This window comes from Taeniopygia guttata, chromosome 6, assembly GCF_048771995.1.
Source record: "Taeniopygia guttata chromosome 6, bTaeGut7.mat, whole genome shotgun sequence".
In the NCBI taxonomy this organism is placed as follows: Eukaryota; Metazoa; Chordata; class Aves; order Passeriformes; family Estrildidae; genus Taeniopygia; species Taeniopygia guttata.
Window position 1 is genome coordinate 4,939,816 of NC_133031.1, and position 17,297 is coordinate 4,957,112.

General features: G+C 43.5%; 1 protein-coding gene across 17 annotated transcripts in view; it reads right to left on the bottom strand.

Moving 5' to 3' along the window:
- Positions 1 to 17,297, bottom strand: part of PCDH15 (protocadherin related 15) — a 617,117-nt gene that overhangs the window by 193,088 nt on the left and 406,732 nt on the right. For all 17 annotated transcript variants that reach the window (XM_072930869.1, XM_072930868.1, XM_072930871.1 and 14 more), the window contains 2 exons: positions 4,307 to 4,467; positions 900 to 1,055 (listed from right to left, as the gene is read on the bottom strand). In XM_072930869.1, coding sequence (XP_072786970.1) covers positions 900 to 1,055; positions 4,307 to 4,467 — 317 coding nt within the window. The remainder of the gene's footprint in view (positions 1 to 899; positions 1,056 to 4,306; positions 4,468 to 17,297) is intronic.

Sequence of the window (17,297 nt, forward strand, 5' to 3'; positions counted from 1 at the left end):
AAACACAACAAAATAGGAAATTTCTTCAAATCAATTCTATTAAAATCAAAGCAGTCATGCTCTTTCACAGACTCCCACCTCACAAACCAAACCCCACCAGGCTGCATATTTAATATAATTTATTTTTTAAATGTAGTTCTACTTCTTTCAGTATTTATCTGCACAAAACTGACCCATCTTTCCATTTTCTACACAATTTCAGGTCACATAATTTCCATTACTTCATGTAAGTTCCTGTTTCTGCGTATTACTAAAACCCTGACATGCCAACCCCAAAAACACAGATTTTTTGTACTGCTTATTGGCAGATTATTCAGTCCCTAGCAGAATGGAAAACTTCACTGGAAAGTGAAATGAAGTTGTACCAGCTCAAGAAAAAAATAATTATTTTCCTTCAAATGACACAGTTGTCCAATCCACAGTTCTCTGTTTCAAAAAACAATAACATAATAAATAATAGAAAATAAAATAATTTATTTCACAGGTATCATTTAAAACAGAGCATCATTTATAAACCACATCTGCACTTTGCCAAGCTTCAACATTATTAATAAACCTTTTTAAACTGGTTTTTAACTTTCTTTTCTTCATACATATGTTTGTTGTTAAATGTGCTTTAATTTAACAGAAGGCAACGCTTCATTAATGAAGAAACTCCTTTAAATTTGGGTGTCTTCTGCAATATTCCTGGTGAAAACTGTGTTGGTCTTTTTTTTCCTTAAGGAAAAGCAGGATAAGGTGCTAAAATCTGAAGCCTACCGAAGCAATGAGCTTTGCTGGAGTGGAACAACAGAAAACAACCGTATTTTTTTTTTGGTTTTCAAGGAAGAAGCAGTGAAAGTTGGGATTTAGCAGTGACCCCACCCAAAGGAGGAGGAGGAAAACCAGGCAGCTCTGACCTCGTTGACGGCCACGTAGTAGCGCTGCTGCTGGAACTGCGGGGAGTTGTCGTTGCGGTCGCGCACCACGATGCGCACCTCGTGGTTGATGATGGTGCCCACCTTCTTGTTCACACACTGCACCTGCACCACGATGGACTGGATGGACACGGGAGGCTGCAAGGGGAAAAAGCTTGTGGGAAAGGGACCTGGAAAATGCCTCTTGTGTGAGCCTTTGGGTTGTTGTTATTGGAATTCGACGGATCCCAGAAGGGTTTGGGTGGGAAGGGACCTGCAGGATCATCTCGTTCCACCCCTACACCTTCCACCACCCCAGGATGCTCCAAGCCCTGTTAAACCTGGCCTTGGGCACTGCCAGGGATCCAGGGGCAGCCACAGCTGCTCTGGGCACCCTGTGCCAGGGCCTGCCCACCCTCCCAGGGAACAATTCCTTCCCAATATCCCATCCATCCCTGCCCTCTGGCACTGGGAAGTCATTCCCTGTGTCCTGTCCCTCCATCCCTTGTCCCCAGTCCCTCTCCAGCTCTCCTGGAGCCCCTTTAGGCTCTGAGCTCTCCCTGGAGCCTTCTCCTCTCCAGGGGAGCACCCCCAGCTCTCCCAGCCTGGCTCCAGAGCAGAGGAGATCCAGACCTTGGAGCAGCTCCATGGTCTCTTCTGGACACTCCCCAAAATCTTTCTTATTTCTTTCTTGTCTTGAATTGAAAGGTCAAGTCTGAAATTAATCACATTTGCTACCACTTACATTTGCAAATAATTCTGAAATAGCTTTCAGTGGGGACAGTCCTGTTTTTCCCATTGCAGTGAACACAGCAATGCTCTAAAACTCCCAAATTGATGAATGGACAAAGAAATTTAGGCTGGAATGGCTTTTACTACTCATTTAAGTAAGATCTAAGAGTTTTTAGGCTGCCTTTAATAAGCTGCAGTCATTACTAAATGTATCTGGATTAATTAGACAAGCCCAAGAATAATATAGTTATTTGAAATTAAAGATATTTGATAAACATTTGATATTCTGAATTTACAAAAATATGTAAATAAACAAGGGCACAATGGAAAAACTTGCTTATGAAACCAGGGACAAATCATCCCAGCAGCTTTCAGCAGCTCCCTGCACCTTCAGTTCTGATTTATAACTGGTCATTCTTCTTACAGTTTTGGAAGAAAAGTGTGGAATTTTCTTTTTATCTGATTTTATTTGGAAAACACACTGCCATTCTTAGTAACAATCAATGGAATCTAGGAAGATTTTCTGTCAAGAAAGGCAAGAAATAAAAAAAGGACAGGATCAGGCTGACTGAATCAGCAGGGAGAGAAAAATGGGAAGGCTATCCAAGTATATGAAATGCAATAATTTGTGAATCAGAGACTCCAATTTTTACTCTGCAATAAAAAAGTTTAATCTATATGTTCAACTTAATAAAACCCCCAGTTTCATTGGAAAGCTTTAGCTTCATTGGAAACTTCACTGGAAAGTTTCAAGTGGATTTGAGTGGAAGGATGGGGAAAACAGGTTGGGGTTTTTGTTAACAAAAAGAGACCCTCCCACACTGAATGGTTCTGTGCTGCTGGGGTAGCACAGTCCTGGTTCTGAAGGCTGGAAATGTCCTTCAGGAGAATCCATAAGGTTGGAAAAGACTTCCAAGAGAATGGAATCCAGCTGTTGACCCAGCACTAACCCGTGTCCTCCAAAGAGCCATATTAATAAAGCCCATGACCACATTTAGTATTTTTACTCAGCCCCTGGGGGTTTTGAGGGTTGCTCTCCTTTTTTGGGGGTTGTGAGTGACTGAACTACCCTGAGACAACACAAGAGAGACACAGGGGGCATCACAGGCAAAATCTGAACAACCTTAAAGCCCAGATTTTCTTCTCATAGTCCACCGAATTTAAATAGTCAGAGATGAATGATTGGACACAGTATGAGAGGTAAGAAGAGTTCCAGTTCATAGTAAAAAATGAGGAATTAATACCTTAAATACCAATGGAAACACATTATTACCTGAATTTAATTAAGAAATGTACACACTTCACTTGTTTCCAGGGGATTTGAGTCTTCTTCTGGCAAAGAACATTCCTGTAAAATGTCTGGGAACTCACAATAATGGGAATTGGTTTAGACTGTGACTAATGTTGAAATTCAAATAATCTGATGAGGTTCTTTGGGTAAAGCATTGACTTTGATTCACATTAAAGTGACAAAAAAGTATCAATAAATGGCCTTGAAAAGAAGAATTAGCATTGATCCAACAGGGATTTTGGTTCCTAACTCCCTATGGATAGGTGTGGGATGATAAGAACGGACTCCACATTTCCTAGAGTGGTTCTCCAGCCTTGCCTTCCATTCCAGGCTCTCATTTTTTGCTCTGGCTTAAAATTAAACTTGAGAGGCCAAAGCTGCTCCAGCAGCTGCTGGTTGGCTCTCGAAGAAGTGCCAGATCTTTCCCAGAAAGTCTTCTGCCACCATGACCACTCTGACACACTTTGTGCTTTGCATAAAAAAACAGTTTGTGAATTAAAACAAAATTAAGAACAGCTGAATTCAATTAGTGCCTTTCACCAGCAAATGGAAATGAGGAGAAATTTGCATGTTGTTTTTGGTACTTATGAATTTATCTCAAAACACATGGAGAAGACAAATTAATCAATCAAGTTAATACAAAACAAACTTCCCTGCACTCCAAGGAGAACTCCTGATTTTTACAGCATATTGATTAAAGCACTTGCAAGTAAATTTTACTTTCAGGTTCTGTCACAAGGCTGCAACACTGTGAGGAAATGTCTCTATTTTTAGAGTGCTTTCTCCTCAATGAAATCAGCCTAGATGAGAACACTCCTATTTGTTTTGTGCTTTTCATCTTTCTTTTTATAAAAATTCAAACTTACCCTGACAATATTTCCTTAACACCAACAGGAACGAGCAAAGCAAATATGTTTTAGACCGCCTTAAAAAAGAATCTGAACCAGCACATTCTCAATGGAACATGCCAAGCTTTGTGAGTGAATTGTGGCAGCCACGACTCATCACTTCTCACAGCTCATAATTCAGTGTACACGGGGAAAGCAGGCTGCTAATAAATGTCACAGAGCACAGGGTGAACAGCACTTCTTCTAGTCAGCTAACCAGATTAAAAATTTAATTGAACAAGCGAATCAAGTTTGGTCAGATATAAAATTCTAACAATCAGGTTTTTTTGTTCTTCGTTGTTGTGTTTGTCCACAATATTTGCACGTAAGGTCAAGTTTTTGTGTGCTCCCAATAAATCCTAAAAAAGGGATCAGATTAACTCTGTTCACATCCATCTGGGGACAAGTCAGATGCAGTAGTTATATTCTAGCAGGACTTGTTTGTATGGTTAATTGGAGATGGATGTCTTTGTGGAGGAGAAAACCAAGCCCAAACTTACATCTCTGTCCAGCACGCGGCCGGTGCTGTTCAGGTACAAGGTCTGCTTGATGGGGTCCAGGATCACCCAGTAATCCACGTTGTCCTTCAGGGAGAGCTCGATGGTGGGGTCAGGCCCTCCTGCTGTCCCTTTGATCAGCATGTTGTCAACCAGGATAGTGCCTGCAACGACATTGAACAGCCCAGGGAGGAATTTATATGGAATCCACATTCTTACATATATTTGCAAGCACTGCGACGCTGAAAATGCTGTTTTCTACCTCGGCTTTGTGGTGCTTTATGTTTTGAGTGATGTTTAAAGAGTCTGAACCTTATTATCTGTAATAAAAAACTGCCTCTGACACTGCAGCTGTATCAGACAATGTCAGAAGAAGCACTTGCAATGCAGAATGATTTAAATTGACAATGAGACCTGTCACATCCAGCTATCTACTTAACAAGATGAGCTTTTTCTTCATTGAGCAATCATCTCCCAATCTCACCTCGAACAAATGAAAGCACGGAAATAACAACCAAACTCGGAATAAATTTTCTGCAGCGAGAGCGACACATCAAGGTGATGATGGGGAGAAAAAAGCACAGTTACATAAAGCTCTCCAGGAAAAAAGAGGGTTTGTACCTGGAGTTGCTCTGCAGCAGAAACTGAATTGCAGCACAAGGACGTGAAAACTACAGCCACAAGACAAAGGTGGTACTGAGAGGAGCAGCCAGGTCTCAGCGTGGGTCTTTTCATGGAATCACAGCATCCCAGAATGGTTTGGGTTGGGAGGGATCCTAAAGATCCAAAATTCCACCCCTGCCATGGGCAGGGACACCTTCCAGTAGCCCAGGCTGCTCCAAGCCCCAAATTCCAACCTGGCCTTGGGCACTGCCAGGGATCCAGGGGCAGCCACAGCATCTCTGGACACCCTGTGCCAGGGTGTCACCACCCCCACAGCAAAGAATTCCTTAAATGCATCCTAAATTTCCCCTCTGGCAGTCTGAACCCATTCCCTGTGTTCTGTCACTCCAGTTCCTGTTGGAGGGTCCCTCTCCAGCCCCCCTGTGTCCCTTCAGGCCCTGGAAGGAGCTGTGAGGTCTCCACAGCCCCTTCCCTTCTCCAGGCTGAGCATTGCCAGCTCTCCCAGCCTGGCTCCACATGGAAGATGTTCCAGACCCCTCAGCATCTCCATGGCCTCCTCTGGACCTGCTCCAACAATTCCCTCTTCTGCAGAATGGTGCATGGAATTCCTGCCAGTTACAGCTCACTGCCGCCACAATGAACACAATTTCCTGTGGAAAACATTCCCAGCTCACTTCCCAAACATCAAGCATTACAAACCACCCTGAGCGTTGCCCTCCAGTGCCTTGGATTGCACACCCCACTCCTCTGAAATGTCATTTTTCTGCAAAATTAACACTCCCCACTTTGCTTCACACCAAAATATTAAAAGGAATTATCTGTGTGGAAATTCACCAGCAGTTACTGGTGAACTGAAAATCTGTGTGAATGTCAGTAGCTGCAGAACATTTAAATAAGGTTAAAATATTTACCATGTAACCTCGTGTTATTAAAGGCCCAAATAATTTAAGCATGAAGTTTCTTTACGCCTTCCCTTTATTGCAGTGACTCTGTATAAAAATACTGATCCAAGAGGGCCTGATGCTTTCTTGCTAAAACAGTAAAATAATCACTGATCTTAACCCTGGCAAACTGGTTTGCTGTCTTCTGGGGGGAAAACACCACAGAGTAAGGTCTTTTCAATAATTTATTTTGAAACTACTTTTTTCTGACACGATAGACAGGAGGAAAATTGCCAAATATTTGGGAATAAAACTGCCAAACTTTGCACCAAAGACTGGTTTCAAGTTCAAGGAGCAACAGCTTTTTAGCCACATGAGAAACATTGTTTTTGCCCAGGTGTTTTATGGCTCTTGGCACAATTTCCAGTTCAATAACATCTGTACAGTTCTACTGTGCTCCAGGAGCTTGGCCTGGCACATTATGGAATCCTGGTTTTAACATAAAGAGGATTTCACCAGGAAAACCCAGCTCATTTCCAACCCTGTGACACTGTCAAGTGTTGATGTCTACTCAAAAAGTCCTGTCAAATCTATAAAATCCACCAGCTCGTGCACTGCCCTCATCAGGGTGCCTTAGTCATGATGCAAAGAAGGGTTGGTAATCCAAATTCACTTATAAAAATATCTAAGCAACTTAAAATCTCTGATGATGAATTTCATAGTCTGCAGTCAACCACCACCACTTCACTGAACCCACTGCCTTGTTTCTGCATCTTATTGGACTCTGCTCTGCTTCACTCTCTGCTTGGTTTCACAAACCACTTCTGTTTGCTTTGGTTTGATCCAGGGATTCTTTTCTTTTTAAAAATGGGCTGGATTTCCCTCAGATATTCATGAAGCACCTGTACTCTCTCTCTGAGAGACAGCAGTTTACAAATCAGCCTTTTAATAGCCATCCTTAAAGTTTTATTTTTCTATTTTATGGAGTCTCTGATACTTCAGAGGCCTTTCCCTTTCCTGCTTAGATATCTCTAAGGTTTTCCTTACATCCTGCCTAAAATTCCAGGGGGGGAACTTCCTAATGATAAATCTGATGTGTCTGCATCATCAGCTGTTCCATAAATGCCAGCACTAAAGCAAACCAGTCTGGTGGTATTTGTAACTCACTGATACAATGAGTTTATAGAAAATCTGCCTTGAATTTTTTTGCACAAGAAAAACTCAATCACAGAATCCCAGAGTCCCTGAGGCTGGAAAATCCCTGCCAGCCCATGGAGTCCCAGCTGTGCCCAGTGCCCAGAGCACTGAGTGCCACCTCCAGCCCTCCCTGGGACACCTCCAGGGATGGGCACTCCAAAGCTCCCTGGGCAGCCCCTGCCAAGGCCTGAGCACCCTTTCCATGGAGAAATTCCTGCTGCTGTCCAAGCTGAGCCTCCCCTGGCACAGCTTGAGGCTGTTTCCCCTTGTCCTGTCCCTGTTCCCTGGCAGCAGAGCCCGACCCGCCCTGGCTGTCCCCTCCTGGCAGGAGCTGTGCAGAGCCACAAGGTCCCCCCTGAGCCTCCTTTTCTCCAGGCTGAGCCCCTTCCCAGCTCCCTCAGCCGCTCCTGGGGCTCCAGCCCCTTCCCCAGCTCCTTTCCCTTCCCTGGCCACGCTCCAGCCCCTCCAGGGCCCAGAACTGGACACAGCCCTGGGGTCCCTCAGCAGGGCCAGCCCAGGGTACAGACCCTGCCCTAGGTCTGCCCTTTTGTTCTTTGTGGACAAGCCACTGAAAGGACACCCAGGACTATCATTAGGGATATTTTTCCTGGCTAATTGGAAAAAAAAAAATAAGAAAGAAATACTGATGGGAAATTTTGATTGCCCATCACCACAAGCAGATTTTAAGGATAGCTTTCCATCTTCCATGGAGACCACACAATCTGGTTGCTTTGCCCTGATTGATAACTGAGGCACCTTGTGGAATGGCCATACAGATTTCCAAGGGATTAATACAGGATGAGCTTCAAGGAATCAAAGTCAAGGAAGCTGTTTGCTAAAAAAGCAACAAAACCAGCCAGAACCCAACAGGCTGGACAAGAGAGGAAAGATGCTTTATTGCCAGAGGGAAGATAATTTTTCTGAACTTGTTGCAATTATTCCATAATGGCTGCGAAACAGGACAGCAAAATGAAAAACTATCAAGTACTGTAAGTATTTTAACAATTGTTTTACAACAGACTATTTCCCCGAGAGGAATTCAGGAGCTGAAAATTTTCATTAGGCAGAAATAAAAGGGAAGGTTTTGATTTTACAGCCCAATCTCAGGTGAATATTCTATGGAAAGGGCATCAGACTCAGGTGTACAAAGCCATGAAATGTGGGATCTGGCTATGCTCTGCTAAAGACAGGAGCCTGTCAGTGCTCAGTGAAGAGTCACTTCCTGAATGGTTTTGGCACATCCTGGGATCATTTCAGTTGAATGTTTTGGCAGACCCATTTTTTAAAGTGTGAGGGAATTACTACTGGTCTGGGAATAAACGTTATTGAATCATGAAGTGGTTTGGGCTGGAAGGCACCAATGTTGTTGAAAAGTCTCTGAACATCAAACAAGGCTTTTCTCTGCATTCAGATCTATTTTTGCAACACAGGAATGTACTTATGGGATTGGGCCGTGGCCTGCAAAGTCTTTAAATGTCCAGCAATACTCTGCATTCCAAGTGGAAAAGCAAAATGAGTCTTTAGGAGATGGGAAACTGAGGTTTCCCCTCCAGGGGATCATTTTCTACATTTCAGTCTTCAAAAACATCTCCTTCTGGGAATATTTTCTATTTTCCTTAACATTTCCAAACTCTTTTGAACATGTTCTAACTCTGAATGACAGAGAAAGTAAATGCAACTCCTCTCTCCAAAACCTGTTTACACTCAACTGCTACTCAAAATCCAAGCTCTATAAAAATAATTTACAAAGAATTGCTTTTAGGATGAAAAAAATTGCATCCTGCTTCATAATTGAAATAAAAAGCATCTATTGCATATGCAAATACCTGTCCAAGATCAGCCCAAAGACCCACCTAACCTGCTGTCCTGGGTGCTCAGGACAGATCTGGATCTGAAATTGAATTCCAGCTCCCTCTTCCACAAACTCCTTGGCTCCAGAATAACCTTTTCCATTCTCTTACTTGCTTTGCAGGGAAAAAAAAAATAAAATATGTTTGAGGTATTTGCAAACCACATGGGCTCTTCTTTAAGAGGTTTTAAAAGCTCACACACTGAGAAGGCAGCAACATTAACCCTGCTCATCTTCCCAGGAGGCTGGTGATAAAGCCTTACAGACCTCTTGGTACAACAAGGTGCAACAGATGACAAAAACTAAATGGATAAAAATTGATCCGTTGGAAGATGCTCAATATTGGTATTGATTGGTCAAGTTTCTGGAAACCCCACAAGGGTAAAATATCTTCTGAAATAAAATTCTGAAAAAGGGTTTCTCTTTTGGCTTTTAGTTTAGCCAATGGGACCAGAAACAGATTGATAAGGTTGACATGAGATTGTCCATTACCTACACAAAACCTGCTGGTTCTTGATAAAAAACATTCCCGGGTTGGTGCTCTCATACCAGACACAAAAAATGGCCATGAAGAAAAATGGTACTTTATAAAGCACCCCATACACAATGAAAAGGCTCTCAATTGGAAAAAAAAAAAAAATACACAGGAAAAAATTTCTGGGAGCATTTGAAGAAGAAAATATTCCTCTTTGTACCAGACAGCAGAGAAGTAATAAAAATGCACATCCCACAGTCAGTGGTGAGATAAAACCTCTCCAGGCTATTCCAGCCTTCCCTTTGTTTCTTGCCTCCCTTCGCAGAAGACTTTGGCAACTTTGAAGGTGATTTAGAATTTTTAGGACACAACAACAACGGGAAGATTCTGAATAAACAGGCTCAACACAACCACTCTGAGTCAGACTTTCCAGGGAGGGAGTTTCAGGAAATTATGGAAACTTCCTCCAGTGCCACAGCCTTTGGCCAAAGTGAGTTACCCACCCAGAGGGTAACTGGGGCACTGAACAAGCTGCCCAGGGAATGGGCATGGCACCAAGGCTGCCAGAGCTCCAGGAGCATTTGGACAACACTCAGGGTGGGATTGTTGGGGTGTCCTGGGTAGGGCCGAGTGTGAGACTGGATGATCCTTGTGGGAATCTTCCAAATCAGGAGATTCCATGTGTCTATAAACACATTAGCACCAGGAAGCTTCCTGTGAATGTTTCCTGTCCATAGACAAACTCCTCTGTGGGAAATAAAAAGCCAGCATCATCCCTAAATGATCCTAGGGAATGATCCCAAGAGTCACCTCTGCAATCCATCAAGGTCAGACAATGAGGGAAAATGCTTTCACAATGACTCAAATCCAAGTGAAGAAGAAAAATGCTGCTGTGCAGTGAAACCAGGAGCAAACCCAGGTTTGTGTCCTCACCTCGAAGCAATGCAAATGAGCACCCAAACTGGTCAAAGACTGGAAAGGGCTCAGAGCTGGCAGCACTGGATCCAAGCACTGGGATAAGAGCCAAACATCCAGCTCCTCATGAAAATCCAGGAAAACCCATGAGATTCTATATAAACAGGGGACCTTCAGCCCAGGTGTCTTCAGACACCAGACAAAACCTCCTGAGGAAAACATCTTCTCCTTGAATCCAGCTGAATGGACAGATGGTTCTTTATGGTCCTGATATTTTAAGACAGAGCAGAAACCTCAGCAAGTTCCACTTCCATCCACATGGAATTATTAAGATAGGAAAAGACCACTGAGATCATCAAGTCCAACCATCAACCAATACATTATGGAACCCTGGGGAAGGAACCACTCAGAGATGAGAGAGAAGCAGTACAGGGAGCACAAAGGAGCTTGGGATCATGAAACTTTACACAATTCCACCTTATGGGATGACATTCCCAAAGCAAGGGATGGTTCTTGCCACAGCACTCAGTTCTGCAACCACTTTTCACCCTGGGAGGTTTCCCACTCCTGAGAGTATGCTCCTTACACCTTCCCCTGATGAAAACTCCAGAGTTTATTTTGCTACTTTGGGGGAAAAGAATATGTATATTAACAAAGTTTGTGCATACTCCCAGGCAGGGCTGAGCTCCTGGAAACACAAATCCTCTGATTATGTACATTGATTATGGAGTTTGGTACCTGCAACCAGAATGATTTGCACATAAAAGGAGCCACGCTCCCAGGGATATCCAAGTTTTCCCATTTGAATATATTATCACAAACCAAATCTTAGTTCTGTTTCAGACCTGGTTTATTTTATTGAGACTTTGTTAATAAATGTTGTATTTATTCTTTATCTGCTCAATACATCCCAAGCCAAAGCAAACCAAATTTTATCCAGTTTATTTTTGTTCACTTAACTTAAATCTGCTCAATTCAAAAACCCGAGCACTTTCCTTTAAATGTATGTTTATATTTGCTAACTTTGGGATTTCTTTTCCTAAACTTTTCCTCAAATTCATAGGTTGAATGCACTGAAACCATCTCTCCAACCTGTCCCAAATGGGGCAGATTTAAACCAGAAACTGCAACCTGCAAAATGTAAAATGACCGGTACTTAAATGTCCTTAAATGGGACAAAAATTCACACCCAGAGGTCAAAAACCAAAGCTCCCAAAAACACTGCTGCTGAAAAGTGGATTGAACTCAGTCCCCACTGCAGTGATTTATTCTGGAGGCAGCTGCAGACTGTGTGCGATATCACTGGTGTTTGCAGTCCTTCTATTCCTTCCCAAAATCCTTGATGGATGATTTTCCAACAGTGCTGGTTTTAAGTCCCTGGGAATATTCCCTGTCAGCTTTGACAAATGTGTAGCAGCACAAACTGGTTTTCATCAGAGATCTGCCTCCTTTGGTGTGTTAGTTGTTGTTGGGAGGACAAGGCCAGGCTCTGGGTGCACACACACCCCAAAAACAGGGAGCAGCCCGAGCTGACACCGGTGTTGGTGTCATCAACCACCTAAAACATCAAATGTGACACAAAAATCCCCCCAGGTGAGCCCATGGCTGCTGAGTTCTGCAACAAGGTGACGAGGGAAGTGCTGCAGGCTTAGGGGTCCTCCTGCCAAGTGGGAGAACCTGCAAATCCCCAGAACTCAGTGTAGGAAGAAAGAGAAAGTTGGAGCAATGAGGCTTTCTTGGCTGTTTTCCTACACATAAGCCCAGGATTTTGGAAGGTGGGTGTGAGACAAAGGGCCTCTGATGCCTCTTCCTTCATGGTACTTTACACAGAAGATCCCCATGAACTGGAGCCCTTGGTTGTTCTGTTTCATTCACATTTTCCTAAGGGTGCTGTACTTCCATTCTCATTCAACAGAAAATGGAAAAATATCTATTTTTCATTCTGATTCTAGGAACATTACATCTTTGGAAATACAGTTTTATGCCACTGAGGAGATGCCAAGCTTTGCTGGGTTCATGTCTCAAAAATAGGAACTCAGAGATGAAGATCACACTTCCCATATCCATTTGGATTTGTGTTCACACCCCACATATCCAGGGAATCCCTTTTAGAGGTCCTGGGCACAGTCTGTGGTTGTGTCAGGTCTCAGATAAATACTTAAAACTGGTTTTGTAAATCCTGTTTGCTTTCCAATTCCTTGAGCCACTTCTCAAGCCAATCATCAATGAGGTTTATTTGCTCTCTGTTTGAAAAAGCCTCATTTACACTTTAAACACACAAGGACTACTAAATAATGAATCAGATCGAGCAGTTTTTTGGAAGCAGTGGCTGCTGAAGGTGTGAATTAAATGACTTGAATGTTTTCACCTTAATTTGGAGCCATCCTGGGGTCTGTTTGCAAACCATTTGGAGAGGAGCAGCAGGAGCCTGCACTGTTCTGCTCTAACCCTGAATTATTAAAATTATCGGTGCCTATCTAAACATTGCTCATGGGTGTGCATAATTTTTCTTAATATTTCCTTGACATCTTCTGTGCACCACATGCAGCTGTTTTCTCCTTATAAAGGAGGCAAAAGAAGGACAATTTACTGATGCTTTTTCCTTCTCTTTATCTGTTCACACGGGTTTTCCTGCAGGAAAGCATCCCTGGGAAAAAAAAATTGAGCATTGCCAGCAGACCTAGATTTTCTTGGTGCACCCCAGAGGCAGAGCTATTAAAACGTATTTTCCAAATGTGTGCCCCAATGTGTTTAGTCTGAGGCTGGCTCCAGCCTCGCAGTTGTTTCCAGCTGTTGGAAAGGTGCACACTCTGTGACCTGAGGCTCTGAAATAGAGAATGAAAAGGGGTGTGTGGGGGAAATGTAGGGATGTATCCCCAGTGATCACAGAATCCTGGAATCACAAAAGGGCCTGGGCTTGAAGGGAACATCTTTAAAGTTAATCTTCTTTTACTCCTGCCATGGGCAGAGACACCTTCCACCATCCCAGGCTGCTCCAAGCCTCAAAGTCTAACCTGGCTTTGGGCACTTCCAAGGATCCAGGGGCAGCCACAGCTGCTCTGGGCACCCTGTGCCAGGGCCTGCCCACCCTCCCAGGGAACAATTCCTGCCCAATATTCCATCCATCCCTGCCCTCTGACACTGGGAAGCCATCCCCCCTTGTCCTGCCACTCCAGGCTCTTGGAAATTGTCTCTCTCCATCTCTCCTGTCAGTCCCTTTAGGCCCTGCAAGGCCACAATTTGGCCACCCCAGAGCTTCTCCTCTCCAGGTGAACAATCCCAGCTGTGCAGCCTTTCCTCTCAGCAGAGCTGCTCCATCCCTCTGCTCATCCTGGTGCTTCCCCTGGATTCATCAAACAGAAGAAATTTTCACAGACCAAAATTTCCATCTTCAACTAGATTTGGATACAAGTCTTGTTAAGCAATAATTCAACCTTGCAATATTCCTGCTGTGAGATCCCTCCTTTTTTTTCCCAAAAAGCCAAAGGAATCCCTGAGGTGAGGAGAGGAGCACTGCAGAGGAAGAGCATGCTGGATTTTATAACAGATTGAAGATCATGCACAATTTCTTATCTCTTTTGCCTTCTATGAGAACAGGGAAGCATCCTCATTCACAGGAGAGAGCAAATCCTTTATTTTGCTGCAAATCGCTTCATCACACAACTAAAAAGTGTAAAAAAAGTCCTTTGTTATCCATGAATTCTACAGCACCCTTTGTAACCCACAACTGTGCATCAGCCTCTGATCACACTGCTGTCAAGGAGTCAGAATTCCAAACAACTGACAAGAGAGTGGCTGAGTGAGGATCATACCAGGTTTTAGGAGCAGAATCCCAGATTAGGAGATTTTGGGAGCAAACAGAGGGATGGATAACAGTGGCCAGAACTGGTACAAACACCAGTCTGACATCCTTCATTCCAATTTTTCCCCCATTCCACAAGGTGAGGCAGATTTATTGTCAATAGTGCAGCTCCTGGTTGTGTTTGCAGACATCCCAATAGAAACATAGGAAAACTGGGAATATTTGGCACTATGAGCTGCCTTGAAGAATTTTTTTTTCCATTAAGAAAAGCTTTTCCTAAGCAGTTTTGTTGCTTTTGCAATCAAGCACTGCCTTCTTTTTGATACTTTTCTGTCTCTGGAAGTGTTCAAGAACAGGTTGGGACAACCTGGTCCAGTGGAAGGTGTCCCTGCCCATGTCAGGGGTTGGAACAAGGATGAACTTTAAGATCCCTTCTAACCCAAACCACTCCATGATTATGTAATTCCTCCTAACTTAAATCCCAACTTCCTAATGCCACTGAAGTGCTATAATCAAAAACCAATTTTAAGCAGCAGTTTTGCAGTTATCAGGGGAAAAAGCAAACCTGTAAAAGTCACACTGTTCCCTAGAGCCAGTCAATTATTTCACCCTTCCCTGACCTGGCTGTCAGAGAGGCAGAAAGGACATAACCAGCTTCAAAGTGTTACCTGAGGATCAGGCTTTTAAAATTTCTTCACCTGACTTGCAAACTGTGATTGATTTTATTTCTCCCTTCAGCCAGACCTGCTCCTTTTCCCCAGGGAAATCACCCTCACCAAAAGCTTTTTCAACACCTATCAGCATAAAGAAAAAGCTAAGAACAAAAACCAAAAAAGCCAGAAAAACCAAACATTTGGAAGAGGTTGCTAAGAACTGACAGTGCTTCACTACACCTGTGACCTGAAAGCTCTTCTAAAAACTAAAATCTGAATTAGAAAGAATATTAGATGTGATTAACAAAATTTGTGCTGTTCTGTTGCCCTGTGGAAATGAAAATGGACATGGAAGTGAGTGGCAGTCTCTTTTCCCAGGTAACAAAGGGCAGAGTGAAAAGAAATGGCCTCAGGTTGCAGCAGGGAAGGTTTAGTATGTATATAAGGGAAAATTCCTACACAGAAAGGGTTCTCAAGCACTGCAATGGGCTGCCCAGGGAAGTGGGGAACTCCCCATCCCTGGAAGCATTCAAAAAACATAAGGACCTCGAGTTAGTGGTGAATGTGGTGGTGCTGGGCTGATGTCTTAATGACTCAAAAACAGCTGCTCTGGGCACCCTGTGCCAGGGCCTGCCCACCATCCCAGGGAACAATTCCTTCCCAATATCCCATCCATCCCTGCCCTCCGACTGTGGGAGCCATTCCCTGTGTCCTGTCCCTCCATCCATTGTCCAAAGTGCCCCCAGAGGAGCCTCCACGCCTGCCCACAGGGCCAGGATCACTTCCTTCTGAACCATAAAATCGAAAGCATCTACATTTTTTGACAAATTTCCTACACAAACATACCACCATTCAAAAGAAGACCTTCCAATAGAAGACCAAAAGAATGTCAGGAACTGAATTAAGTTTTCAGGTGCTCTCTCAAGCCCAAGGTTTTTATCTTGATTCTTTCTCTCAGTCCTTCCCAGGCTGTGTCTTTCCTGAACACATCCCTTGCTTTCTACAGCAATAGTAAACAGCAGGGTATATAAGCAGATTTCAGAGCTAATTGTAAATAGGAACATGGAGCCTAACGATATTAAATGGAAAACCCTGTCAAGTTTAGCAACAGATCATTTGCATCTCCTTTATTTTGTTGTACAAGTTCCCTGTTTGCACAGAAAAAACTAAAATACATGTCAAGTTGCTTTGTAAGTGTCTGGTATCTAATAAGGATGAAAATAAGTATCTCAAATGCTAATGAAGCATCCTGTTTATTTGCCAAGGAAATTACTGGAAGGCAAATTACTCTGACAGTAGCAAAAGGGAGGAAAGGCAGGAAGACCTGCCCTGCTTTCCAGACTTAGGACACTTCTGGCCCTGGCAAATTTGTTCTTGCCCAAATGACAGCTGGGAATGGCTTGGGAGGTCCCACCACCCAGATTTGGGTGCCAGTACTGGTTTTCGAGGATTAAAGAGAACAGTTCTCTGTCTCAAGCACTGTTAAATCCATGAGAGAAGGACAGAAGAGAGCAACAGGATGGAGTTAACTCCAGACCTGGTGAAGGTGAGATCCAGCCAGCACATCCTGGGAAATCCACCCCCAGAAAAATTCCCACTGTGGCAAAGTGTGCAGAGAAGCAACTGCCACACACATATCACCCAAAGCTCACCCCAGGTTAGGGACAGATGGCAGCTGCACCACCAGCAACCACCAAAGCCCCTCTTTGAATATTCCTCTGTGGATACCTGGAACCTGGACTGCAGAGAACCCCCACAGCAGAAACCTGAGGTAAGATCAAGGTGAAACAATTGTCTGGGTGTTACCCCAGGCTTAGGGGGAGGTTAACAAAGCTGAGGAGAAGGGATTGCTGAGAATGAACACAAAAAAGTCAGAATTTATGAGACACAAGAAAAGCCAATGCAGCAGCTCAGACTGGGACAAAGGGAATTCTGGCAGGGACGGATGGTGACCACGGATCCCAGAAATCACCAACTCAAAAGAAACTCTCAGCTGGCATTAATTAACATTAGAAACAAGGAAGTCATTTAACCAGTAGTGTAAGAGACCTGTGATGCCCATGAGCATTAATTCCTTGATGGCTAAAGTGTATAAATAGGGAAAAGTTCTAGAGGACTTTGGGACCATCCACCACTGAAAAACCCAGGATGAAGAAACACCAGCAGGACACCTCTGGATCCAGGAATGGTGACAATCTTCTGCTGGATCTGTCTCTCTGTCCTCTCTTTTTGCCATTGCAGACTTGCTCCCGATGGCCTCACCCTCAAATTGAGCTGTGTTTAATGTCCCAAATCCCACAGATTCAACTATCCAGGAATGGCAAAGATGAAAGCTTCAAGCTAGGTAATAATGTCTGTGGAAGGGAATGCAAAGAAGGAAGTTTGATGTGCTGGCACGAGGAGAGCAGCAGCAAGACACAACTAAATTGTCTTTGTACCCTCAGTACAGAGACAGAAGGTGCAAAGTCTTGAGCATAAAAAAGTTTTTTGTTCCTAAATCCTTTTGCTAATTATGTGTGTAGAGAGGAAGTGATTTCCACAGCCAGGTACATGGCCCATTCGTTCCTATTTCTTCACCTCACATTCATTGCTATATAA